Genomic DNA, 27873 nt, shown 5'->3' with positions numbered 1-27873 from the left:
GTGCTGTGTAATAGATCACCAAGAATTATCTAACTGGAGCTTTGTGTCTTTTGACTCCCCCTTTCCCATCCATATGCCAGAAGACATATGTTAGGTGAACCGTACTTGGCACAGAAAGATATATGCCATGATCTTTCTTATATGGTGAATCCACAACAGTTGAACTCACAGAAGCAGAGAGTGGAATGGTGGTTACCAGAGGTTGAATTTCCTCCTTTCCAAATCCTTCATGACCTGCATGCCACAGTGAAATTAACCTCAAAAATCAAGTCTGCTGAGAATGAACCGAAGAGGGAGAAGGAAAGTGCAAATGGTGCCTCTTACCATATAGTTTCCAAGGGGCTGCTGCCAGTGAAGGTGGACTGGGTGGCCCTTGAGCAAAGTCACTGGGTTCTTTTTGGTTAGCATAAGCTTATTTGCTTATATCTCAGTTTCATGAGCTAATCTTAAGAACCTGCAATGGCCTTTCTCAGAGCTTGAGCCTGGTTCCCACCAAGCTTCCAACACCACAGGATATGGCCCTTATTGAATCCTTTCCAAAGTCATCAAACACAGTTACGAGCTCATGGTGAACATTTATCTCTCCCTCACCACTGCTGCTGAAGTTAAGCAGAAGGGTCTGAGAGACACTAAATGGATCACAAAAACAGAGAGGCACTTATAAATCAGCTGGGGAAAGGACAACATATGTCAGCCTGATTTCCATATTCCATTGAACTGGATGACTGTGTCTCAGTTCTTTAAATTAAGCTTTTAATTTTTAGATAATTGTAGATTCCTATTATTACAAGATGTAATACAGAGAAATGCTCATGTACCTTTTACTCAGCTTCATTTAATGGAAACATTTTTCAAAACTAAACTACAATTTCACCATGAGGATATGAACAAATATTATTCACATTTCTCCAAATTTGTTTGTGTGTGTGTGTGTGTGTGTGTGTGTGTGTGTGTGTGTGTACACAGCTCTGTGCTGTCTTCTGGCTTGTGGGTTTATGTATCCATGTCACAATCAAGATACAAAACAGTTCCATCATTACTAGGTGCCACGACCCACACAACATCAATAAAGGATCTCGAGTAGGGGTGACTGGAGATGGAGAAAAACACAGAGACAAAGAAACACAGAGATGTTTTCAAGTAAAGCTGGGGCCAGGTGGGACACTGTACTCTGGCGGAGGAACAGTGAACCAGAACTAGCTCTGCAAATTTATATAAGGTCTCATAATCAGAAAGTTAAACTATAGGGGCATTGTAACTTGCTCAAGACTTGTGACTTATCAGGAGACTATTTTGTGCACCAAAAGGTTACAGAGCTAGAAACATTTTTGCAGCTATCCTACTGTTGCAGTGTTAGGAACATCCTGCTGTTATCCTGCTGCACCCAGGAAGCTCATTGTAATGGAATGTCTGATAACTGTTAGTGTCAGAACTGAGTGTTAAGGCTATTAACATCCTTGCCTTTTGGCAAGCAGTGTTTCCCAGGCTTGGCTTTTGCTGACACCGCAGGATCAACCAATGACCAGGGACTCATCTGCTCTCCACAACTAGGTTCCCTGTGCCACCCTTTATATACAAGTTTCCCTCCCATTCTTACTTCCTCCACCCTCTGGCAACCACTCATCTGTCCTCCATTCTATAATTCTGTCATTTCAAAAATGTTATGTAAGTGGAATCATGTAGTAGATGACATTTTGAGATTGGCTTGTTTTACTCAATGTAATTCCTTTGAGAACTGTCTTATTTTTATTGGAGTATTTGGGAGGTCATCACATAATTAGGAAGGTATTTTAGTCAGCTTTTTCATCACTGTGACCAAAAACCTGACAAAAATAATTTTGAGGAGGAAAAGTTTATTTGGGGCTCATGGTTTCAGAGGTCTCAGTCCATAGACAGCCTACTCCAATCCTTGGGACTCAAAGTGAGGCAGAGCATCATGGCAGGAGAGTGTGGCAGAGGAAAGAAGTTCAGGACATCACACTGGGAAAAGCGAGAGAAGGAGAGAGAGACAGAGACAGAGAGAAAGAGATAGAAGGGAAGAGAAGAGAAGAGAAAAGAGAAGAGAAGAGAAGAGAAGAGAAGAGAAGAGAAAGACTACTCCACTCACAGGGACAAAATATATACCCCAAAGGAATGCCTTCAATACCCACCTCCTCCAACCATACCCTACTAGCCTACAGTTATCATCCAGTTAATCACTGTGAGGGGATTAATGCACTGATGACCTAATCATTTCACCTCTAAACCCTCTCATTTTCTCACACATGAGTTTTTGGGGGAAATATAATACAGAAATTAAAGGTTTAAAAAGAAAAAAAATAAGTTTTGATGACAGGATGCCATTTCCTAGGTTTAACAGAGATTCACTGGCTTTCTCCCAAACCCATTTACTCCTCCTCTGGGCCTACAACTGAAGCAGGTCAGAGATTCCCACCCAGAAGACCCTTACCATAATTAAGGAGACCCCCCCCCCTATGTTTGTAACATATAAGAAAGCTTTTTACACAGGATATCAGAAAAAAACTTCTGCATGCAGAGGGAATTTTTATCTATAGTTTCTTCTTTTTGTAAACGCCAGAGTTGCAGGGGAAAAAAAGTGTAAAAACCTTTTCCAGTCTTAAAAAAAAAAGGAACAAAAATCACTTGTCATGAAAACCTCCAAACCCCTCCTGCCACTGAGTATAAAGTTCAAAGATTTTCCAAACTCTTGGTCCAGGGGAGAATTTTTTTAGGCGACAGACCCTCTGAACCCTGCAGCTAATAAACCTGCTTCCTGAAAATTCCTCAGGCGTCCAGCCTCTTCTGTCCTACTTCACAGCTACACTGCCCTGTCCAGCGTCTCCCTTGGAAAGGTGTGGCCATGTGATGATTCTGGACAGTGAGAAGAAGTGTCTAGAGGCCTTGAGTTCCCATTTCTGCCTGGTTTATAAAGATCCTCCCATACATGCCTTCCCACATTCTCTTGCCTTCTGTGACATCTTGGAAACCCCTAGCAGATTTAGTGGGACCAACAACCCTGATCTAACTCTCAGCATCTCTTGAGCCATAGAGTTCTGAGTCAGCACAGGTGTGGGACATCCTCTATGCATGTGGGGCCATGGAAGAGAGAGGGACAATAAGAGCCACTAATAGTTCCTTTCCTGTCATTTCCTGTAGGCCTGACTGAGCTGCCTTCCTGCCCCACATAGTCCCCACACGTGTGTTCAAAGAAACAGCCTCAAGTCTCCTTAGGGGTTTCTCACAGTTTTCTTTGCATGTTAGGGTTTTCTTTCTATAATTATTCTGGAATAAATCCTATGGATGGGGACTTTGTTGATTCAGCATCTTGTCAACCATTATTTGAAATTTAAATTTTTTTTTTCTTTATTTGGTTTATTTAGTTTTATGTGGTACTAGGGATCAAACCCCTTGCCTCACATGTGCTAGGCAAACACTCTACCACAGAGCCACAACCCTAGCCTTGAAGTTTCTTTTAAATCTATGAATTCATTTCATTTATTTCTGTGATTATAAAAGAAAAAGCTAAAAATGGAAGTAGGAAAAAATAATTTTGGTTTATCTTAACTAAAACACATTGCATTTCTTTTTTAAAATTGATTTCATACTTAGATTATTTAGACTGTGCTTCCTTTGTTTTACAAATACTAATAAATGAATCTACTCATTCCTGCATTTTTTGTACTGTTTATTGAGCACTTACATGCCATTTAGCCAGTATCAGCTGGTTTAATAAAGCAGTTTTGCACATCCTTGAGCACAGACTTTTCTATATACATTGTGAACTGCCTTAGGCAACTGAGAAGCATTTGCAGATTCTGGAAAATGTGACTTTTGCCAAGTGTTTCTTCACAGTGACATCAGTTCTTTTTGGCTTCTGACTTAGGAGGTGAGTTCAGAATTATTTCATTGTTTGTCCTAATCCTGTTATATCATTAAGAAAAACTTGAACTGCGGCTGAATTCAGATAAACAACCTTGTGTCCACAGTAAATAGGATCCCCACTATATGTTCTATTTCTCGTATTACAGAATTCCTGTGATCTGACTGGGTGAAGGAGCTTTAGCTTCTCTGGATATCATAATGAGACGCAATGCAGGTTGAATAAGGAACAGAGTTCAGGGCAGGGCAGGGTTGACTAGTAAGACGCATACAGTCGTCTCTATGCATGGGTTGCAACCCTCCTGAGTCTTCCTGCCAGTTTTTCTTGTCATTTCTGCTCATCTTCCTTTTCTCATTATCACCATTCAGAGATGTTTTTAGTTCTTCTTGTTTCTTTGGTCTACCAAGACAGATGTTGTCAAAGTGGCATGTTTATCAGCTGAGAAAAGTGATGGTGATTCTTTCCACATGAATAGCTGCAAATGAAAAATGGCTTTTCTGGAACTTACCTCTTGACAGCCTGGGAGATTTTATCTCCTTCCACTTCCCCAGTCCCCAGCATGACCTGAGGTGGATTCTGAATGATGCTTGGGGCTTTCTTTTATGTTCTTTTTCTTTCTTTCTCTTGACGAGCAGTGGCCAGTAAAGTGGGTTCTTATATTAACATCCTTTCCCAGTAAGCTTACCCATCTCCAGTCAAACTTTGGAGAGATGGTTTCCCTCAAGGAAAGATTTTCCTAGCATAATTGTGTACCTTGTATTTTTTTTTAAAGTCATTTTCTTTAAACAAAATATATGAGTTCAACAGCAGTAAAAACAGTTCAAGATAAATTGGTTTTTAAGAAACAGTTCTGTATGAGACCAAGAATGACTGGGAGGTATTCCCTTTCTAAATTACTGCATTATTCTTCTACAAGGATTCCTAAGGCAAGAGATCAACATTAAAAATGCAAAATAGATTCAAATTTTAACCCTAGATAACAATATATCCTATAACACCATAAAAATATGAGACTTCTCTTGGACCCAACAGTATTTTCTGGCTAGTATTCACATCCAGTGACCTGCATATGTGTGTGCACACACAATTGCTCACTTGCTCATTCGTTCACACACCCACAAAAATGCATCCTGAAAGGAGATTTAGCTTGTGGAGCAGAAACTAGGAGACTAAGGGTGCAAGGCTGCTCTTTGGCATAGCTTCCTGAAAACAAAGGAATGTAAGAGTCAGAAAATCTCTAGCCCCGAAGAGTAGACAGTGGTACCCTCACCTGGACCACTAAGAATGGGTCCCTGCCAATCACTTTGGAGTAGGGTAAATCAAGGGCAATTTATATTTGATTCTCCTCCCCTTCCCCTCCTCCTCCTCCCCTCCTCCTCCTCCTCCCCTCCTCTTTCCTTCCTCCTCCTCCTCCTTCCATATTAACTTGTCTACTTATATTATTATTGTCCTCTTACTCCCAACTGAATGTGGAAAGGGAGAAAGCTGAACTAGCAATGTGTAGAGAGATGCAGGCCCAGAATTGAATATTTTATAAGTCCTGGTATTTAGGAATGTAAATCCTTCAATTCTGTTTTTTTGTTTTTGTTTTTTTTAATTAAAACCATATCACCATACCTGGTTTTTAGCATTTCCAAATAAATTTCGGAATCAGTCTGTCATCATCTACCTAGTATTCCATGAGAAATGCATTGGGAATTATAATAAATCTATAAATAAATTTAGAAAAAAAATTATATTACTATGATGTAGAACATGGATTATCTTTCCGTTTCTTAAGCAAATTTGAAATTCTGTCAGTAACATCCCTTGGTTTTCTACATATAAGACTTTTAAATCTTTTATAAGATTTATTCCTAGATAATTTTTAAATCAATGCCTTTATTGATGGTATCATTTTCTAATTGTTTATTGCTGTTTATCCAGTGAAACTGCTAAGTTCACCTCTTAAATATAATAATTTATTTTTAAATACTTTTAGATGCCCTATCTAGATATACATTTATCCGTAGTGATAGTTTTACTTTTTCTTTCTGATCCTTGTCTTTTATTGCTTTTTCTTTCCTTATTGAACTGGTGAAGACTTTCCATGCAATCTTAAGTCATGATAATAAGTCTTTTCATGTTATGAGCTAGTTCAACAGGAAAGCCATCCATATTTTATGTATGATGTTTGATGTAGCTTTTGTTAAGAGTTCAGTATCAATTTTAGGAAATTCACTTTTATTCCTTTTTCTATGATATGTATCTTGAATAGGCATAATCATTTCCAAATGATTTTCTCAAATTATTATAATAATCTTATGATTTTACTTTTTTATGTCTATTAAAGTAATGAATTACAATTATTCACTGATTATAATTATAAACCAACCTTGCATTTTGCTCAGTATTTGCTAACTCTTTTTATTTATCCCTGACCTTAACTTGTTCAAATTTTATTTAGAATTTTTGCATCTGCGTTCATGACAGAGATTGGCCTATTAACATTTTTTTAAAAACAATGTGCTTATTTTATTTGGAGATTGAGTATAAAATGAGTTGGAAAGTGTTTCCTCTTTCACTGTTCTCTGGAAGATTTTATGTAATTTCTTCTTTGACTGTTTAGATTCATTCATTGTTAAAGTGATATGTATCTAAGTTTTCTTTGTGGGAAAATTAAGTTGTGAATTCAGTTTCTTTAATAGATATAGAATTATTTGTATTTTATATTTTTTCTTATGTCATTTTGATAAATTTTTATGGGATTTTTCCATTTTATCTAAATTTTTAAATGTATTGGCAGAAAGGTATTTATGACATCCTTTATAAATGTCTGTAGGATCTGTAGTTATTTTCTCTTTGTTCTTAATATTGGTTATTTGTGTCTTTTTTTTTTTTTCTTGATCAGTCTTGCTTGACCTATTAGTTTTATTATGCTTATTCCAAAACCCAACTTTTGACTTTGTTGATTATTTCTCTGTTGGGTTTGTTTTCCACCTAAGTTTTATTCTTGCATTTATTTTTTATTTTTACTTTTTTTTGTATTAGCTTGTTCTTTTTACTACTCCTTCAGATGGATAATGAGATGACTTATTTTGAGACTTTTTTCTTCTCTCATGTTCACTTAAGATTATATATACATTTCCCTCTAAGCCCTGCTTCACCTGTATGGTGCAAGTTTTGGTGCATCATATTTTCCTTTTCATACAGTTTAAATTATTTTCTTATTTAAAGTCTTTGGTCTATGGGTTATTTGGAAATATATTTCTTAATTTCCAAACTTTTGGAATATTATCAGTCATTTTATTTTGTTACTGATCTCAAGCTCAGCTCTGCTGTTGTGGAATTCATTGAAATCTGTTGAGACTTCCTCTATGACCCAGCCTGGGGTCAGTGTTGATAACTATTTCATGTGCACTTGAATGGTGTGCTCTGCAGCATGTGGTACTCATTACACATCTATTAGGTCACTTTCATTAATGCCATTCAAAATCTTCTATAACTTTACTATTTTTAATAGTAAATTACATAGAGACCTATGTAAAAATATAAATATGAACCTAAGCACCGAATTTTTTAAAGTGAAAAATTGGAACCCAGTAATCTTTAAAAATCTATTTGTGTATCTACATTAAGTAGGTATAAATGGGAATACTAGAAGTATTTATGGCATTAGCAAAAGTTAAAAAATATGTATCTAGACTTTTTTGCCAGTCATCATCATTATTATTATTTTGGTATGAAGTATTGAACCCAGGGGCACTTTATCACTGAGCTACATCCTCAGTTCCTTTTTTTTTTTTTTTTTTAATTCTATGATTTTGAGACAGGGTGTTGCTAAGTTGCTGACACGGACCTTGAACTTGAGCTCCTCTTGCCTCCACCAAGTTGCTGGGATTACAGGTGGGCACCACTATACCTGGCTTGCTTGTCATTATTTTTGTTGATTTTTGTTGTTGTTGTTTTTATTTTTAGTTTGGTGGTGACTACACGAGCAAACCACACACTCGGAACAAGTTCTTTCCCACCAAACTCATGCAACACCCTATCAAAGTGTCCCATGAAAGAGGACATTCATACCACACTGTCCAGGGTATCCAATAAGCTTCATTATGATGCAGACATGCATCCCTTGTTATCTGTGGAGGATTGGTTCCAGGACCCCCCAAGGATACCGAAATCTGCAGATACTGAAGTCCCTTATGTGTGATGGTGTACTACTTGCACATAACTCCACATATTCCCCCTCATATTTTAAATCACCTCAAGATTACTTAAAATGCCTAATGGCTAATTCATTGTTGTATTATTTAGGGAATAATAGCAAGAAAAATTGCTCTGTGCATGTTCAGTACAGATAGTTATTTTCAGCATTTTCATCTGGGGTTGGTCGCATCCATAGATGCAGAGACTGGGCTACACAGGGCTGATGGTACAGTTTCCCCACTCACTAATGAGCATGCTCCTCTATTGGATGGTTAGCTCTACCTTTCTAAAATGCAAGTCTTATCCTGCTACTCCCTCTTCCCCTTAAAAAAACTCTCTTTGGGTTCTCTATTATTTCTAGGAGAAAAGTAAATTTTTGTAGCTTGGCATGCTAAAGCCCACCATGGTCTGGCTTCTGACATCTTCTGAAGTTTCATATTTTGATGTCATGCTCTTGAGTTCTAGATGCCAATGGAATTCCCTGAAGGGTTCAGTTTTCAGGTCGCTCTCTCCGTTCACCATCCCTCCATCCCATCTTATGTGACAACCTTCAAGACAGATCTGATATCACCTTCCCTCTTTCTAGCTGGAGACGTCTCTCTTTTGCTTTCTGAGCACCTCCATACCTCTGCCGTCCCACAGGTCTCCACAGTATTTGTTGATAAGCTAAGTCCTCCTCATTCGGGGGAGGAGCGCATTACCCCCTTTGTGTTACCGGAACCTATCACGATGCCTGCACACAGAAAGAACCCAATAAATGTTGAATGAATAATTCAAGTGCTGCCATCTTAACCAGTTGTCATTAATTATAGAAACAAACCAAAAATCACTAGAAAAATTCCCCGGGTGCTATGATCAGGTAGTTTTAAAGCATCATAAGCCTAAAGCTGCCATGGGGCATCCCATTTGGAGGAGTTGTTTTAAGTTATTTTCTGTGGCATTTAGGTAAGTGGCAGGGGACAGGAGTGGCAGAGGATGTGGGTGTGAAAAGTACACAGAGACACCTGTGCCTCGCACACATGCGGATGTGATGAACTGAAATGGAGACTTTTTTTGTATTCCGATGAGCGTAGAGCTCATGATTCATAGGGACACGTAGGAGAAGCGCTGTGACGGATTCAGTTCCCTTTCACGTTCTTTCAAACTGAACAAAGCCCGTCTGACACGACAGCCATTGTGGGCTGCACGGTATTTTAGAAACTGCTTAATGCATGTGCAGAAAGCATAACCTTGGGCAGAATGGACAGGTGTAAGAAAATGTACTTCTGTAGCTTTTTATTCCTGTTTATTTTTGCTTGTGTTTTTTGGATGGTTTCATTCTAGCAGTGGCTAAAGCTCATCAAATGTACCTGCTCTTTATGTGTAGCACCCAAGGGTTCTCAGGGCCCCCACCAGGACAGGGAATAAAGCCCAGTTCAGTATAGGGTGTTTTTTTAAGTTATCTTAAGTTGCCTCCTGGTGAAGTTCACCCCATTAATCCCCAGAATTATGTGGAAGAATGAAGATTTTCTTCCCCTTCAACTCCCTTTTGAATTCTAAAATAAGACACTCAGGCCTCTTCTCAGCTGGTTTCCCTCCTCCAGCACGTTTCTTGTCTCCCTAACAGCAGTGGTTCAGGAAAACTGCACATTCAGGACTTGCTGTGGACTTGAGGGCACAGAGGAGTGAAGTGTGCCTTGCAGCAGGAAGCCCAGAGGAAGCAAAGGCGTTATGGGAGGAAAGGGAAGATAGGCATCAAGACCCAGCAGCTCATCCACCATGACACTCTACAGTGACCCACAGAGGCATCTTGCCAAAGCTTCAATGCATAATCTCTTCCTAAAATGGTGTCGTACTTCTGTGCTGGAACTATTATCCAGCAGCCAGTGACAGAAATGGATGGAGTGCTGGAAACTATGAACATTCACGCAGAAGAGAAACTCTATTTTTATTACTTTTATCGCTTTCCTTCTTCTCTTCCTTCCTTCTTCCCTCCCTCCCTTCCTTCTTTGTGAATTTATTTTGAATGCCCATGAAATAAACTCCCATTACGTGTCCAGACCAAAAATTCTTTCATGTAGGATTAATAACTTAGATATCCATCTTTCTCAAAATGCAGGCTACCACTTAAAAGGGGACCCAGCATGTGACCTTTTAGATGGGATGAACTTGCATGGAGAAACATTCATCTGTACTTTACTAGGAAGGCTAGGGAAGGTGGCCAAGCCTTCCTACCCCAGCTGTCTTCCCAGAATTTAACAAAAATATACTATACCACAGTTTCTTTATCCATTCATCTGTTGAAGGGCATCTTGTTGGTTCCACAATCTAGCTATTGTGAATTGAGCTGCTATAAACATTGATGTGGCTGAGTTTACTATAGTATGCTAATTTTAAGTCCTTGGAATATTATTCAGCCATAAAGAAGAATAATATTATGGCATTTGCAGATAAATGGATGGAACTGGAGAATATCCTACTAAGTGAAATAAGCCAATCCCAAAAAACTAAAGGCCAAATGTTTTCCCTGATAAGTGGATGATGTTATATAATGGGGGTGGGGGTGTTGCGGGTGAGGAAAGAATGGAGGAGCTTTAGATTACATAGAGGGAAATGGGAGTGGGGTTATGAAAAATGGTGGAATGAGACAGACATCATTACCCTTTGTACATGTATGATAACATGAATGGTATGAATCTGCACCATACACCACAGAAATGAAAAGATGTACCTCATTTGTGTACAATGAATCAAAATGCAGTCTGCAAAAATAAAAACATAATTTTAAAAAATAAATAAACTTAAAAAAATTTATAATATGGGGGTGGAAAGTCCTGGTTACTTTTTCAATAACTCTCTTAAGATGGATCTAGTATGGCCATTTTGACAATATTAATTCTGCCATTCCAAGAACATTGGAGATCTTTCTATCTTCTAAGGTCTTCTTCAATTTCTTTCTTTAGTGTTCTGTAGTTTTCATTGTAGAGGCCTTTCACCTCTTCTGTTAGATTGATTCCCAAGTATTTTATTTTATTTTTTGAGTCTATTGTGAATGGGATAGTTTTCCTGATTTCTCTTTCAGTTGATTTACAATTACAGTTGTTATTGCTGTATAGGAATACAATTGATGTGTGGGTGTTAATTTTATATCCTGCTACTTTGCTGAATTCATTTATGAGTTCTAGAAGTTTTCTCGTGGAGTTTCTTGGATCTTCTAAATATAGAATCATGTTGTCGGTAAATAGGAATAGTTTGAGCTCTTCTTTTCCTATTTGTATCCCTTTAATTTCTTTCTTTTGCAATTAGGCAAATGGTGAAGGAAGACATCCCTATCTTGTTCCAGTTTTTAGAGGGAATGCTTTCTATTTTTCTCCATTTAGAATGATGTTGGCCTTGGGTTTAGTATATATAGCTTTTACAATGTTGAGGTATGTTCTTACTATCCCTCGTTTTTCTAGTGTATGGAACTGGAGACTATTATGCTAAGCAAAATAAGCTAGTCCTCAAAAACCAAAGGCCAAATATTCTCTCCAATATGCAGGTGCTAGCACACAATAAGTGGGGAGGGTGGAATGGAATTTCATTGGATTAGACCAAGGGGGGTAAGCGGAATGAAGAGGGAATGGGAATAGGAAAGACAGTAGGATGAATCAGACATCACTTTTCTATGTTCATATGTGAATACCCAACCAATGTAACTCCACATCATGTACGACCACAAGAATGTGATCCTAATTAGAATAAGTTATGCTTCATGTATGTATGATATATCCAAATACACTCTACTGTCATATATAACTAAAAAGAACAAATTTTAAAAAAAGATTGATCCAAGTCTAGAGAAAACCTGCACATTGATGAAAAAATAGGGAAGGTTGTTTATTCCCAGGAACTTTTGGGATTTTTGATATTAGTGGATAATAATTGTTCAGTAGTATAAAAGCTCTTAGAAACTCTTCTGCCCAAGAAATAGCAGTTTCACCAAGTAGTAGGTGGTAGGTGGGAGAAGGCAGGGCAGGGCAGGGTTCTGAATAAGGAGCTAGAGGGGAGAGTGGGCTGGGGGCCATTGGGGCAGCAGCCACTGAGCACTAGGCTAAAGCTCAACAATATGGTAGTGAAGGGTCATCTGGAACTCCAAGAGTTTGAGTGGCAGCTACTTAAAGCAGATGGTTTACAGCTGCAGCTTGAATCTTGCATGGGTTTTGGGTTAAACAGGAGCTGGGTATTTAGCAAGTTGCTGCTTCTACTGCTTTAAAAAAAAATTCTTTTTGTTTTACTATTGTCATGTTTTGTTTCTTTTTAATTTCTTTTTCTCTCTCAATATGTTCACTTTTTATTATATCAATTCCAGGCTCCACAGATCTATGCTTTCTTGAATTTTATTGAACCCACAGCAGATGCTTCTTAAAATTGACTGCTGTTTTTGTGGGTAATTTTTTTTTTCAAGAATTAAGTCCTTTCTCTGCCTTTCAAATGCTGCTCCATTCTCCTGTCTTTATAGCTGAGTCTTCTCATAGATTTTTTCTTTCTGTTTAATCATTCTTGACTCAAGAGAGGTGACTGTCAACTGATGACTTTTCACATACAGAGGGTGGGTTTTCCCAGGTTCCTTCCCCTCTCTGCTAGGAGGTTGGTGGAATCTTCTGTCATCTCAGAAACTAGAAAGGTGCAAATTTCTGGTATCCCTTGTGCATTGTAAAAGTACTTTATTTCTGGGGTTGTTGAAGTCCTTTGGCTAGGAGTTTTGTTTCTCTTTGCAGCTTTCTCTTGGTTCAGGGCTTCACACTGAATATATAAGTATGACTGCCCAGTGTCTGCCTGGCACTACTGATGGTGTCTTGGAGAAGCCCCTGCTAAGCTGATTTCCTGTTAATTGTGGCACACAGTCCGGTCCTTTCCAGTGGGGCTGATCTGAATCTCTGGGTGAGATTCCAAGCTGTGCTTTCTGTAGGAGTGCCTGCCTATCTCTGGTATAGAGGTCTGGCTTCCTAATAGCAAGATAACACAACATTAATTCCTTCAATACTGTGCTTTCGCAGGAATAGGAATTATTAAAAATAGTGAATATAAATCCATAGTCTCTGTAGTGTTCTTATTTCAATTGTTTTGTTTTGTTTTGTTTTGCTATTAGTATTTAGTTTGTGAAAGTGGCATAGGATATATATACTGGCAATAGGAAGTGTCGGCTCATTTCTACACTTAGTTGTTCTATTATTATTATTATTATTATTATTATTAATATTTTGGTACCAGGGATTGAACCTAGGGGCACTTAACCACTGAGCCACATTCCCACCCCTTTTTATATTTTTATTTTGAGACAGGGTCTCACTAGGTTGCTTAGGGTCTCACTGAATTGCTGAGGCTAGCTTTAACCTGTGATCCTCCTGTCTCAGCCTCCCAAGACACTGGGATTACAGGCATATGCCACCACAACCAGCATTAGTATTATATTTTATCAGTCACTTCTTTAGGGAATTTTTTGAATCTACTTGTCTGTTTTATAAAGGTTGGCTTAGTTCAGTCTAGGCTGGGAATCCACAATTTACCTCACTGGAGACCCACCAGTGCACTGTTGGGGGCTACTATCTGAGACTGGGCCTTATAGCTTGTTTTTGCTTTTGTTTTCTGGAAAGCATACAAATGATAACATTTTAAATTTTTGGATACCTGAGAATATCTTCATTGACTTCACATATCCATGGCAACTCTACTCATTACAGATATAAATATCTTCATTTATACCATAGTATTCTACGAAATTGGTATTGTTAAATTGCTTTCTGGTGTTAGGCATGTAGCAGCCTATGAGTAGCTTGAATTTCTGTTACTTTGGAAGCAGTACATTCTATTTTCTCCAAGTTTTTTTCAGTTCTTCATTCTTTGGAATGAAAAATTACAACTGCCTATATGGGATGTTTTCATTTATTCTTTTCTGATTTTCTTAGGTCCCTTTTCACCTGCTTGCCCAGGTTTTAGTTTAGCCTAGGAAAACTTATTTTGATTAAAGATGCTTCTGTTGATTTCCCCGGAAGCTTTATTATAGGCAGATAGGATCTTCTGGTTCTTACTTCTGTTAGTCATCGTTTCCCTGATTATTTTTTTTTCTGTTTTGTTCTTTCCTCTTAGGTTTTGAGAATTGAAATGGGTCCTCTCAGAGCTTCCTGGTAGAATCTTTAAGCTCCAACTGAAGAAAGAAATTTTTTTAAAGTTTAAATCTACTTCATTTTACTCCAAATAGCTTAGGGGTAGCTGGGTCCTTTGAGGTAAGAATCAGAATTGGAGGCAGACTTAGCCAGGAATGTGTTGCCAAAGAGCTTCCAGTCCTTATTTGGAACAGCATTAAGGGCTCCAGGCTGCCATCTCCCTATTCTTTGGCAGACTGGTTGTCCACTCACTATGTGTGAGTGACTGGCAAGTCCTTCCAGGCCAACTCTCTGTCCTGTCCTGCCTCTGACATCCAGAGCAGTTCTGAGAACTGGCAGTGGGATCCACGGAACTGACCCTCATCTCCAAGCCTGCAGAGTTCTCTGCTGATTTCCTCAGTGTAGTTCTTTCTCACATGTTAGAGATTCACAATTAGATGGAGACGACTCTGTATCCAATCTCATCTGTATTTTGCGCCACTGGAAATTCCTGGAAATGTCCTTTGTATAGTCTCCTTTCTTGCCTACTTTTTAATTGATCCAGTATTGTTCCATCCCTTTTTGTTGGTCATTTCATGAAGATCAGGAGGGGAATAGTTTATATCTCTCCCAAAAATCTTCTGTTCTCTCCTAGAAATGCAAGTCTGAGGATATTTTGAAGTCAGGAAGGTGAGGACAGATTGCATAAACCAATAGGAAATGTTGACTTGACAGAAATCTTAAGTATTCAGCTAGCATTTTTCTCTTTTGATTACCTGTGATGATCAAAGTCATTGAATAACAACAATGACAATAATTACAATTGCTTTTTAAAAACACACATAAATAAATCACATATTCTATATTAATTTCATTTAATCTTTATATGAACCTGAGAAGTTTGATGGTTGATTTTCCATTTTGTGGATAACACTCAAATAACTTACCCACTGTTGCACAGCTGATACATTGTGAAATAGGATCTACACTCAAATCTGTCTTTGAAGTCTCTTCTCTTTTCTTTGTTGACCATCAAACAACCTGAAGAACTGTCCAACCTCCAGATCTCTGTGAGATTTGCAGTGTCCCAGTTGCTGCTCTTTGATTACTTTAAGCATTTTCTTGCTCTCATATATACTAAATATACTAATTTTCTCTTAGAAATAATAATACCTGGAATTCCTTATTAGTTCATCATTCATCATCTTTAAAAAAATATTTTTCTGCTGTCCAAGGGGTTCTTCTTACTCAGTAAAATCATTTGCTTTCATCTGTTTCTTTCATCTATAGTGTTGCTATAGTGTTGGGTCTGACTTCCCATATGTCTTAACATACACAGACCAGAGGCTACTGATCTCTATGGCCAGTGCTGAACATAGTGCCTTCAACAGAGCAGAATCTCAAGAGGGGTGTGGTCATAGGTTACCATATCCGGTTAGAACCAAAAATATTAAAGTCTGTGAAAAATCAAAATCATGGCTAATTTAGGAACTCAAAAAGATAAAACTTGGGTAGGAAGTGTTTGGAGTGATCAGGGTCTGGTTGTTGAGAAAATGTTTGTTCTTGTTTCATAGTGGCAAAGATAGATGTATTTATTTGATAATTTAATCCTTTGGTCTCATCCTTTTCCTTTCAGACATTCAGTGACTTCAAAATATGTCACCATAATCATCCAATTCTTTGTTGCCTCTATTCTAACGAAACCATATCTTTTCCCTCTTAGGTTACGGTCTTTGGTCAAGCAACTAGAGAGAGGGGAGGCTTCAGTCGTTGATCTTAAGAAGAATTTGGAATATGCAGCCACAGTGCTTGAATCTGTATATATTGATGAAACCAGGTAAGCTAGAGATGACCAGTGAGGTTAATAAAATGATGCTAAAGTTTTTATATACTTTTAAAAATTTGCCCACCATGGCACATATGGGGTATAGTTTAAATGACTGGCTTTGGACTTGGCACAGTGGTGCACGCCTGTAATTCCAGCAGCTTGGGAGGCTGAGGCAGGAGGAGCATGAGTTCAAAGCCAGCCTTAGCGACTTAGCAAGGCCCTAGCAAGGCCCTAAGCATCTCAGTGAGACCCTGTCTCTTAAAAAAAAAAAATCTCTCTCTCTCTCTCTCTCTCTCTCTCTCTCACACACACACACACACACACACACACACACACACATATGACTGGGGATGTGGCTTAGTGGTTAAGCGACCCTGGGTTCAATCCCTGATTGAAAAAAAAAAAGCTAATTATTGGCCTTGGAACACTGGTTTCTGGGAGCAAATGAGACAGAGTCGGACAAGTCACTTCCCCTCTGGACCACCTCATCTAGAAAAAAAGCGAATAGAATGCATCTCATGCAGCCATTAAGACAATGAAATGAGATAATGCACAGGGAGGAAAATTAACTGTAACAATTGTGGAAAGGTTTCTTATTCAATGTATAGCTCCTCTGCAGTTATTACATATTGTTAATGTCAGCCTAAAATACTGTGCTTGTCCTAATTCACAACATCCATCAGTAGATGGAGGTTCCTGAAGTGGTGCAGACACATTTGCTCCCTTAAGCCGACAGTATCCATTCTTCAGTCTTATGTATGCTATTGATTTTCTTAGCAGATTTTTCCACTTGAATTATCCAAAGGATTAAATTGGTTCCAGGTACTAAAAAGGCATTTGAAAGTCACAAAATTGCTTTTCTTTTGAAAAACATTGAGATGTTGAATATGAAAGACTTTATTTATTTATTTATTTTCAAATTCACACAGGTTTCTCTGTCAGTACTTGTGATGTCTTAGTTTCCTTTGCCAAATTCCAATCTGGAAGTATTTCACTGTGATTTAAGGCTTGCATGGTTTATTTTTGTGATGACATGGTTTTGTTACTAATTTAAGGCAATTTGCTATCTCAGTTGTTTTTTCAAATATTTTCTTCCCTTCTCCCCAATTTATGCATCTAATGGAAAAAAGAATACTTTTGCAATGATACCTGCTTTTACTGCTTAGTTTCATTAGGGATCAATATAGTATGAAGTGTAATTTTAGGTTTTGTAATAGCACAACAATTTATGTTCCTTTCTGGTGGTCTGACCTGTGAACAAATTTGACAAACCAGCAAAGCCCAGCTGTCAGATGGCTTACCTCATTGTGGTCAAAAAAGAATGGCATTATTTTATAAATTTTGCTTGAATTTAGATAATAAATTACCCAAATCACAACCATCCAGTCCTCTGAAGTAACAATCTTAAGTGATGTCAACTGATATTCTTTCTAAATTAATAAAATGTAACAGGAACTAAATGTCTAATGAATACTTTGATATTTTTGAATAAAGTAATGTCACATGGCCATTCATGAAATTAATTTTAAGCCTCCTTGCAAGTACATTTTTAAAGGGAAGTTTTAAATTTCATTCAAATTCTGCAAACCCTCAAGGATTAAGTATGCTGGGTACTCCTAAAGTGCAATGAGCCTACTCCCTGTGTGCAGCCTGAGAGGGAGTGTGTTTGATTCTTCTTCTCCCTTTATCCCATGTGTTAGTCAGCTTTCTATCACTGTAAAAAATACCTGAGATAATCAATTTATAAAGAGGAAAGGTTTATTTTGGTTCCAAGTTTTGGAGGTTCAAGTCCATGGTTGATTGGCTATATTGCTTTTGGATAAGACAGCATGTCCTGGTGGGAGTGCATGGTGGAGCAAAGCTGCTCACTTCATAACTGGGAAGTGAAACAGAAAGAAAAGAAGGTAGGTCCCCCAGTCTCCTCCAGAGGCAAGCCCCTAATAACCTGAAGACCTCCCAGTAGGCTCCACCCCTTAAAGGTTCCACCACTTCCCAAAATGCCATTGGCTAGGGACCAAGCCTTCAATACTTTGGGGGACATTCCATATTCAAACTATAGCATTCTAAAGCATCAATAGTGAGTTTCCACAAGCCTTACCAAAATGTCACTGTGTATTCTGTGGTCAATTTAATTTGGTTTCTTTGCACCTGTGTATGTAGGTGGGCAGAGAGGAACAGCTGTTTAGAACAGAGTTCTAACTTCAGATTTAGTCTCAGTGTCCTGATTATGTTTCATGTTCATGTTCAGGCGACTTCTGGATACAGAGGATGAGCTCAGTGACATTCAGTCAGATGCTGTGCCTTCTGAAGTCCGAGACTGGCTGGCCTCCACCTTCACACGACAGATGGGGATGATGCTCAGGAGAAGTGAGGAGAAGCCCAGGTTCAAGAGCATCGTCCATGCAGTGCAGGCTGGGATATTTGTGGAGAGGTAAAGATGTCACTCATTATCATTCAATGATCAAAGCAGCAAGAGGAGTACCAGCTTCCAATAACCAAAATCTTCTCCTTAATGTAGTTTTGACATCTTTACAAATTCAGAAAATTCTGGGTGGAAGCAGATAGTCTTCCATGAGAAATGGCAAAAACATTTATTTTAATTTCTGCAGCATCATTAGCACAAACTTTTTCTTTTGCTCAAAATTCTTTTTGGTAACCAGGAAAAAAATTACTTTGAATTCAATCTCTAATGTTTAAAGAAGGAAATCATTGAACCCATCATCTTTTGGATTAGATGATGGATTGGTGAATGTGTCTACCTCTGGGCTTTGAAGTTGCTGACCCAGGGAGGAAAGTTCATTTATAAGTTGTGAGTTCCCCATGACACTGCAGTTCTGTCATCACTTTGAAATTGAACTGTTCCCCTACTCTAGAAATAGATATATTTTTTCCTACAGTCCCTATCGGGCAATTATACATTTTAGAAAGGCCATGGTGAGTTCAAAGTTTGCCTAGGATATTTTTCTTGCTTTTGGATAGTTCTAAAGAACAAGCTTTCCTAAATGCACTGCCCATGGGGTTCATCATTCAGGTTCAAGTACTGCACTGCCTACCATCTTTGACATGCTATATTTTGGCAGAACAGGTAACCCAGTTTAATAATTTAGTTTCCAATGAGGCACATAGACTTTTTTGTTTGTTTCTGGGGTTCACATGTTTGGGGTTGCTTGAATATCTTTTAAATTTAACACTTAAGCCACTTGAGTGACTTTGCAAAATATCACAAAAGAAATTTTAGGCTCCTTGGGTCACCAGTCAACCTGACTTCTCATTATTTGTCAATAATTTTAATAAGTCTGTGGGCTTCTAATCATTTTTTGTAAGACATCACATTGCATTTTTCCTCTCTGATTTTGCCAGGATGTATAGACGGACATCAAACATGGTTGGACTGAGCTATCCTCCAGCTGTTATTGAAGCATTAAAGGTAAAACTGATGAAAAGGTTCAAACAGTATAGATGGTAGCTCATAAAAAGTACAGTCAAGTTTTGTGTTAGAAAATAGGGGTTTCCATTTAACGTTCTTTTCCCAGTTTTTTCCTGACTTTAATCTTTCATTATCATTTTCTTATCTACTCTAACAGTGTCAATATATTTTCAGCTGGGTGCGGTGGTATACACCTGTAATCCCAGCAGCTTGGGAGGCTAAGGCAGGAAGATGGAGAGTTCAAAGCCAGCCTCAACAATGGTGAGTTGCTAAGCAACTCAATCAGACCCTGTCTCTAAATAAAATACAAAATAGGGTTGGGGATGTGACTCAGTGGTCACGTGCCCCTGAGTTCAATCCCCAGTACCCCACCCCCAAAAATATATATATATTTTATTTCAGCCCCTGTCTTCCTAATTTTTTTTAAAATTCAAACTGTGTGGGTTTTATGTCTTTCTAGTCCCTATGGTCGTTTAGTTTTTTTTTTTTTAATTTTTAAATTTTTACAGACTACATTTGGATTCATTGAACACAAATGAGGTACATTTCAATGGTTGTACATGATGTAGATTCAAACCATTTGTGTATATAGTAGAAATTATAAGAAAGTGTATCCTGCATAAAAGCAGAACTAACATCCACATTTTTTAGGTTGAAATAAAGAAAAGCAAACTTAAAGCTCCTAGTCATGTTTTTGTAAGTTAACATAATATGATTTTTTTTCTTTTACCCTGCAAGTTTTACTTGCCTAAAAGTCATATTTTTGTGAAATTCCAGCAGAGAGTTTTGGTCATATAAAAATAATTCAATGATTGCTGGTAGTTTAGTTTTATACAGTGATCTGAAATTAGAAGATTCATCTAACTTTGGTCATAGGAGATGCTATGTCAAAAGTATTCAACATCAGGATGCTCTTAGGTGATTGTAATTGTAACATTACCTGATTACATACTCCAAATCCACTTTATAGATGAAGAAATTAAAACTCAGCAAGATTTTTGAAAAGAACATAGTTAGAGACAAAGCTAGGTGTTGATAGCAGAGTTTCTACCACTTGATAATGTCTCAGTAATGTTTTACAGCATGAATGTATGCCCCCAGAGTTTGTGTCTCCCCCAACCCCCTATATCCTACAATTTTCTCAAGACTCATACTGAGCCAAGTGCTCTGCGGAAAGTCACTCAAATGTTTGTCTAAATCCTACAGAGTTACTACCAATTAGACAATCAGACAAGCTTTTTTTTTTTTTGTACTGGCAAGTCTTTAAAATCATGTAGAATATCTCTAAGAACCTTCAAGCAGATGTGTTCATCTAGGTAGGTATTGATTGAAATCTAGGTGTGCAGAACCCAGTTTACCTCTAGACTCCAGGGTTGGGCTGTGTAAAGGCCCAGAATCACTGGACTGCTTGACACCATAGGATGTCTACACGTGGAACTGGTCCATTTGCTTGGGGACACTGTAGAATTCTGACTTCTGCAAATACTGTTGTCTTTCTCTGAAACCTGAAAAAGTATGACTGGCTGATAGTATAACTTACCTAGTAATAGAATTGGAGGTGGGAGTTCTTAATTAATTTAATGTCAGGAAAGAGCCCTGGAGCACTGTCGCAATTATGTATTCATAGTACTTCCTCTTGTCTCAGACACATTCACTAGCTCAACTTATGAGACCATATATAGGCAGATTCTCATTTCCCCTTTCTGTGTCTCTACGTGTTTTGTCTCTTCTTAGTTCATCTTAAGAGCAGGAAGTCTACAGCAGGAAGCCATATGTTTTCTCTCATTCCTCCCTAACTACCATGCTAATGCCCAATACATCAGTGTAATGTACAGTGATATTTCCCATTTAATCAGTGGAATCACTTCATGAGATCTGATGTTTCATAACACCCACTATGAAATTACATTGATTTTCATAATTGAACCTGAAATGCTCAGTGAAAGTCTTGGAAACATTAAAAACATATTTTAATTTTTACTTTCTTCCTTTATCATGAACATGAACACAGGTGGGTATACTGATACTGAGACATCTATGAGAATATTTCTTCCAAATTGAAGTTTCTTTTCTATACAGAATAACTGGAGGAAAAAAATACATGGAACAACCTGTGATGTGCACAAATTGTTATTTTATACTTAGGGAAAAGAAATTCTCAGATGCACATATGTTGTCTTTCTGTGGGGAAGGGAACTTAGATTATTTAAACTAGGAGTGAGTACTAATTCTAAATTCCTACCCTTCACATGGATTGCCAATGTGTGCAGTAAGGTTAAAGCTGCTATTTCTCTTAACCCTGTCCCCTGTTTTCTGGGGAAGTTCCAAAGCTTTTTACGTTGTCATTTTTTTCCAGTTTCCCAGAATTCTGTTTTATTTGCAGTGGATTAGAGATGAGTTGGCGAGATCGATTTTTTTGTATAGTACCTGTTGAAAAAGAGGTCATTTCTACCTCACTGCTAGGCATTTATATAGAATTACTACTCTTTTCTTCTATTGCAGAAAAATTTCCTAAAGACTGAGAGAATAGAGTTCCCTAAAATAACCATTATGCTACTATCATGTTAACTTTTGCGGTTAATGTAAACATGGCTCAAAATGACATTTAAGGAAGAGAATAATTAGCCACCAGCCAGCTCTAAATTTGAAATAGGTTACATTTTATTCTTTTAATTTTTTTTTCCATTCAATATGTATTCACTTCTAATTTGAGGTATTTTATCTCCAATCTCCTAGGGCGGGGTTACTGGAAAAAACTGAAGTACACTCTTCTTTAGAAGGGCAGCTGTCTGTGGCTCAGGAAGCAACACCTTGGATAAGCTCCAGGTTTAAAGTGGGAGGAAGTGAGGAGGTTGAGGCTTCCTTTAGGCTGTGTGAACAGGGAGTTTGTGCAGTTTCTCCATGGAAATTGTCCTTAGGCAAAATTTGGTAAAAGAGGGAGAATGGTTTGAGGCAGTTCGTAGATACTTGTTAAAATGCCGATTCTAGGCCCAAGATTCTTCAGTATTGTGTCCCCACTACCCTGAATCAGCATTTTCAGTAAGCCCCCTAAATGATTAGTGAATCACAATTAAGATTTCCACAATTGCAGGTAAATGGATGCAGTTGCAGAATATCATGCTAAGTGAGATAAGCCAATCCCCAAAAACCAAAGACCAAATGATCTCTCTGATAAGTGGATGATGATACATAATGGGAGGTGGGAAGGAGGCAAGAATGGAGGAAGGATGGATTGTATAGGGGAAAAAGAGAGGTGGGGAGAGAGTGGGGGTAAGAAAAAATAATGGAATGAGACAAACATCATTACCCTATGTACATATATGATTACACAAGTGGTGCAACTCTACTTTGTGTTCAACCAGAGAAACAACAGTTGTACCCCATTTGTGTACAAAGAATCAAAATAAATTAAAAAAAGGATTTCTGAAAAATAAGGGCCAAGAGATCTTCCACCTCACATGCAGTAAATACGTTCCTCATCTTCCTGTTTCTCAGTGCCGATATCCAGATAAATATTGACTTTTTACTGTGATAACCTCTATTTCCAGTGATAGAGAGGTTTTTAAAAAAAATTCATCCTGGAGACTAGGATTAAAAATGGTCAGACATGGCAAAGTGTTTTCCAACCCACTGAGTTTTCAGTGGCCTTTTCCTTTGGACTAGGGATCAAACAATGGCTGTGACTCATGGAAACACCAATTTCAGTAACCAGGGCAAAGCTTTAGGTCTTGAGTAAATCTTTAACAGACTTGCTGCGTATGGCCTGGACCCTTGCTGGGTATTTAGGGGATGAGACCCAGGTCACAGCACAGACTCACTGAGTTTACAGTGTCATCTGTCAGCAGTGAGATCTCCAGGGCTTGTTACCTGGTTCTGCTGCTACACGGCCCATAGACAATGTCCCAATCTCTCTGAGGCTGCCATCTGTAATTCTGAGGAAAGTGACACCTTTTTCTAGAGTTGCGAGGATTTGTGAACGTGTATAACACTTTACGTGGTGTCCAGCACAGAAAATGTGCTTGATACTTTTCACTCTTTAGTTTATAAATGGAAGGGTCGTGAAGGTTGAAGCGAGGTCACCTCTAAGTGTGAATGGAAACAATTGAATTGAAATCCTTAAGGAACATTTTGTGTTTTCCTATGTACAAATGTTTTCCTGTGCCCCAGCTTTCAAGAGGCAGACCTTGATGGCCTTGGATGAATCTGACAGGTGGAACCTTTAGAGAAGGACAGGATTGGGGAGCGTTGAGAGAGACCCAATGTCTGTTGCTTCAGCTATTGACTAGACACACCTTTGTTTACTGTGTCTGCAAGTAACTGGTCGTGCTATGTCAAAGGCACATCAGATAATGTTTACATGTATTTTGGAGTGACTTTATGGACAAGTAAGAACTCATAGATGGTGTATCAAGTGTGTGTTCGATTTAGCTTTATTTTTACTCTTTTCAGTCAAGTGATACACAGATTTGAAAACTAAAGCCCAGGATTAGTGACTCCAGAGAGGGTAGCATTTTTCTGTCCTGTGAAATGAAAGCTTTCTCCTTAGTTTCAGCTCAGAAGATTGAGGTGGCGTGCTATTAGGCATATTTTATCACGTGTGTTTCTGAATATTTTTAATGAGTTAACATTGTCAACTGTCGACTAAGAGGAAGTCATTGGATGGTGTTGACAGAAGAGAAGCTTAAAGGCGAAGCAGCCTAGGGGCTCATGAATTCAGCCACGGTAGCTCAAGGGCTTGATTGGAAGAGGCTGAGACTAGGCAGCAGTGGATGTGTTTCTGTTTCTACCCCGCTGTGTCCTGAGCACTTACTTGTGACGAGTCTTAGGGAAATTAGGCAGGTATTGGTTTTTCATTTCTAAAATGTGACTAATGTCACCCACCACCTAGAGTTGTTTTCAGGAAAATTACATACCTATCACTGAGCTGAATGCCTATCGTGTAGTATGCATTCAATAAATGTTGGCTTTTGTGGCTCAGTAATAAGATGACCTGATTTTTAAACAGTGAATTCTATGTAGGACCAACAGATTGAAGAAAAATTTGAAAGTTAGTGGAAGTTAGAGTCTTGGGCTATGAAGTCAACTGGCAAAGGCTACAGACAGACTCAAAACTGGGGAGACTGGTAGCTGCATAAGTGACTGCCGACTAATACAGTCTTCCTTCCTGTCCTGTCCTGTAGGATGTGGACAAGTGGTCCTTTGATGTCTTTTCCCTCAATGATGCCAGCGGGGATCATGCACTGAAATTCATTTTCTATGAATTACTTACACGCTATGATCTGATCAGCCGTTTTAAGGTCAGTATTTCATTAAAAAGATAAATAAACTGTACATGTTTGTCCATCCTCATATGACTTTTGGATTTAAACCCAAGAGAATACTTTAAAACAGACCAAAACTGCTCTCCATGACTCAGAGTGCATCATCAGGACAAAGCTGCAGTGTGTTCCTCTTGGAGGGTACTTTTTATTAACACCCCAGCTGGTTGGGTCTCATTGGCAGGGAGAGGCTGGAGAAGCCCGTTCAGATCCCTGTCTTCCTAGAAAAAAAACTCAAAACCTAGAATAGCCGAGGTTCCCTGTGGGGGCTGCCCATGGCTCACATTTCAGTATGACCTCATGTATGATCAACCACTGCTGTCAGAGAGGTGGTAATGGAGACAGAGTGAGCCTTTGCTGCTTCTATAAACTTTTTTCCCACCCTTTGGCTCATTCAGACAAACACTGTCACATATCATCAGTGACAGACCTTTGGTATTTCTCAGCCACTCATGCTTCAAATTAATTTTTCATGTTAAATAAAGAACATGACTTGCCTCCAGTGCTCTGCTCCCTGCTCAGCCATCTCATACCACAAGCTCTTGAGGGCAGGGGAGGTCCTCAAGGGAACCTGTGTATTCATCTGCTGACATCTATCTGATAGAGCTCTTCAGACTTCTTGCATCAAATGGATGAGACTCTGGAAATGCAAGTCCTTTTCTATACAACATCGATTTCTCTGGACAGCATGGTCTTTATCACCAACTAAGGACTGCATATTGAAGGATATGTTTCCTATTTTGTTTTGCATGACTATAAATACTTGATGGCAGTGGCTCTTTAGTCCTTCATTTGTTCTGAAACCTGCATGAAGATCTAGTGGAAGCTGGACACCGTTTCCTTGGAACGAATCTCCTGGGTACATATATATACCTTTACTTAGTGTTTCACTGGTTCACAAGTTTCCAAAGAACAACCCAGCAACCCCATTTTTAAAAGTAATAATGAGTTAATCTCTGACTTCTTAAAGGCTGTATTTAATTTTTTAAAAATCTACAAATGGCAAACATGGAAGAACGTGTCAAGGAAGAACAGGTTATGGAACCTCAGATGCATTTTCCTTAAGGTTTCTTACAGATGCGATTGTTCATCTCCAATTCTCCTCTTTCTTTGTCCCTGCACTGAGAAATTTACCCTGAACCATGTCATTGATCCAGAAAACTAACACAGTGAATATTTCCAGGGTCCCCTTATTTAGTACATACATTTTACAATTCCTCATTTTCTCCCACATTGAAAAGGAAGCTATGTCTATTATATATATTTGAGATGGAAAATCAGTTAAGCCAGTTGGAAATATCCTGAGTTACTGGTAGTTTCAAGCAAAGATTCAAGTCTTTTATGTCTTGAGAAACAAATAAATGCATGCCATGTAGCATATCCAATTTACTACATAAACTACATAGAAACCTTTAGTTATCAAGTTATTGCAAAACAGACATGAGCTGCTGCCAGTATTGAAGAAATATCAACTTCTTGAAAACCAGGTTATTTAGAAGCATTTTTCACTTGCCTTGGACACATGGAAAAAAACAAAACACGAAAACCAAAAAACAAAACCCAAATCACAATGCAATAGTCTGTTATATATGACAACAAGAACAGTCTATGTTCTTAAGTTTATTACTTGGTAATTTGTTACTGGTGACTTGCAATTTGGAAGGTCTTATTCCACTGATAGTATGCTACAAATTGTGAATGAGTCTACTAAGTGGTACTAATTATTGGTATTATTCCTGTGACCCTCAACATTTCTTACCACATTGTTTGGGATCCTATGTAGCTCCTCTTCTCCCCTTGGTATTGGAGAGGGATGGTATTTAAGGACAGATGAGGACAAGGAAATTCAGAAAATCAGCATAGTTGCTGATAACATAGTTTTCCTCATTGCATCAAAAATCATTGCTTTTCATGTAAGTAAAACGAAATGTCTTTGAGATGATTTTGCACCCTTCCCCAGAGTCCCTGAACTGAGGAGCAAAGAACAATTTTCAAAGCCTGGCTGTTCTTCAGCCTGGGACTTTGTTAGATTTCTAAATCATCTGATAATTTCTCCATTGATTTGGATTAACTATGAAAAGTTGTGATTTCATCATGTGATGTGTCATGCCTCCAGAAAGAAGTAGTCAAGGTGCCTTAGACTTTTGCTTCTTCACTTAAAGCAACGCAATCACTAATTAAGCTTGTGGCTCTCTTTCAGATCCCCATTTCTGCACTAGTTTCATTCGTGGAGGCCCTGGAAGTGGGATACAGCAAGCATAAAAATCCTTACCACAATTTAATGCATGCTGCTGATGTCACCCAGACTGTACATTACCTCCTCTACAAAACAGGAGTGGCAGTAAGTAAAGCTAGGAACACTTAGATTACACAAAAAGCATGATGTTGGTTTTCATGTTGGAGGAAGTTCTGACTCTGATGAGGTTGAATGTACAAGGAGTCTACTATTCTGTGGACTCCCTGTTCCCCGAACTATCTAACCACTGTGGGAAGTCCTGGGTTCCCCTGTTACCTCTTAAACTTTCTCCATCCTGGACATGATGAAGTAAAAATATGTGGCTGTGACTAGCATTTTCACCAGGCTATGAACAATTAAAATATAACATCCAGAACAAAATATGTATTTCCAGATGTGGAGGGTGGTACTCTTGACCTCTTGGTATGGTTAAGATCTAGGATATACATCCACATTGAGTAGGTTTGGCAACCATGTTTTACCAAGTTAGCATTTGGCTTAAATTCCTAGGTCTTTTTCACAGGACTATGATTATTCTCATCCTGTTTGTGTGCATTTGCTTTTTTTGAACCCAAGGGTCAATCTTTACTTCTAATCATTAGAAAATTTTCTTGCTTATTATGGCCCAGCCTTTCAGCTCTTTAAATGTTTCTGTATCTCTCCTTCCTAATCCATTGTATTAACTGAGCTACTCAGCTTGGTTTTCTGTGCCTTTGTCTTCTTAAACCTAGATGTAAGCCATTAATTTTAAAAGGCATAACTGTTAGTGACCAGAATGGGTCTCTAGGACCTTTTTCTTTTCCTTCAGAATTGGAATCAAAATAGACATTCTTAAGTTATAGTTATCAATTAGCCCATAAACCCAGAGCACATTTGTTATCTTTTCTGGTAA

General features: G+C 38.3%; 1 protein-coding gene across 9 annotated transcripts in view; it reads left to right on the top strand.

Annotated features, from left to right (window-relative positions):
* Pde1c (phosphodiesterase 1C) overlaps positions 1-27873 on the top strand; it is a 551831-nt gene that overhangs the window by 409725 nt on the left and 114233 nt on the right. For all 9 annotated transcript variants that reach the window (XM_047560734.1, XM_047560737.1, XM_047560742.1 and 6 more), the window contains 5 exons: positions 15896-16009; positions 18249-18431; positions 19361-19427; positions 24608-24724; positions 26946-27086. In XM_047560734.1, the coding sequence (XP_047416690.1) occupies positions 15896-16009; positions 18249-18431; positions 19361-19427; positions 24608-24724; positions 26946-27086 (622 nt within the window). The remainder of the gene's footprint in view (positions 1-15895; positions 16010-18248; positions 18432-19360; positions 19428-24607; positions 24725-26945; positions 27087-27873) is intronic.

Source organism: Sciurus carolinensis, chromosome 8, assembly GCF_902686445.1.
Source record: "Sciurus carolinensis chromosome 8, mSciCar1.2, whole genome shotgun sequence".
NCBI classification, from domain to species: domain Eukaryota; kingdom Metazoa; phylum Chordata; class Mammalia; order Rodentia; family Sciuridae; genus Sciurus; species Sciurus carolinensis.
Note: the sequence above shows the minus strand (reverse complement) of the source record. Positions and strands in the feature narration are given on the sequence as shown.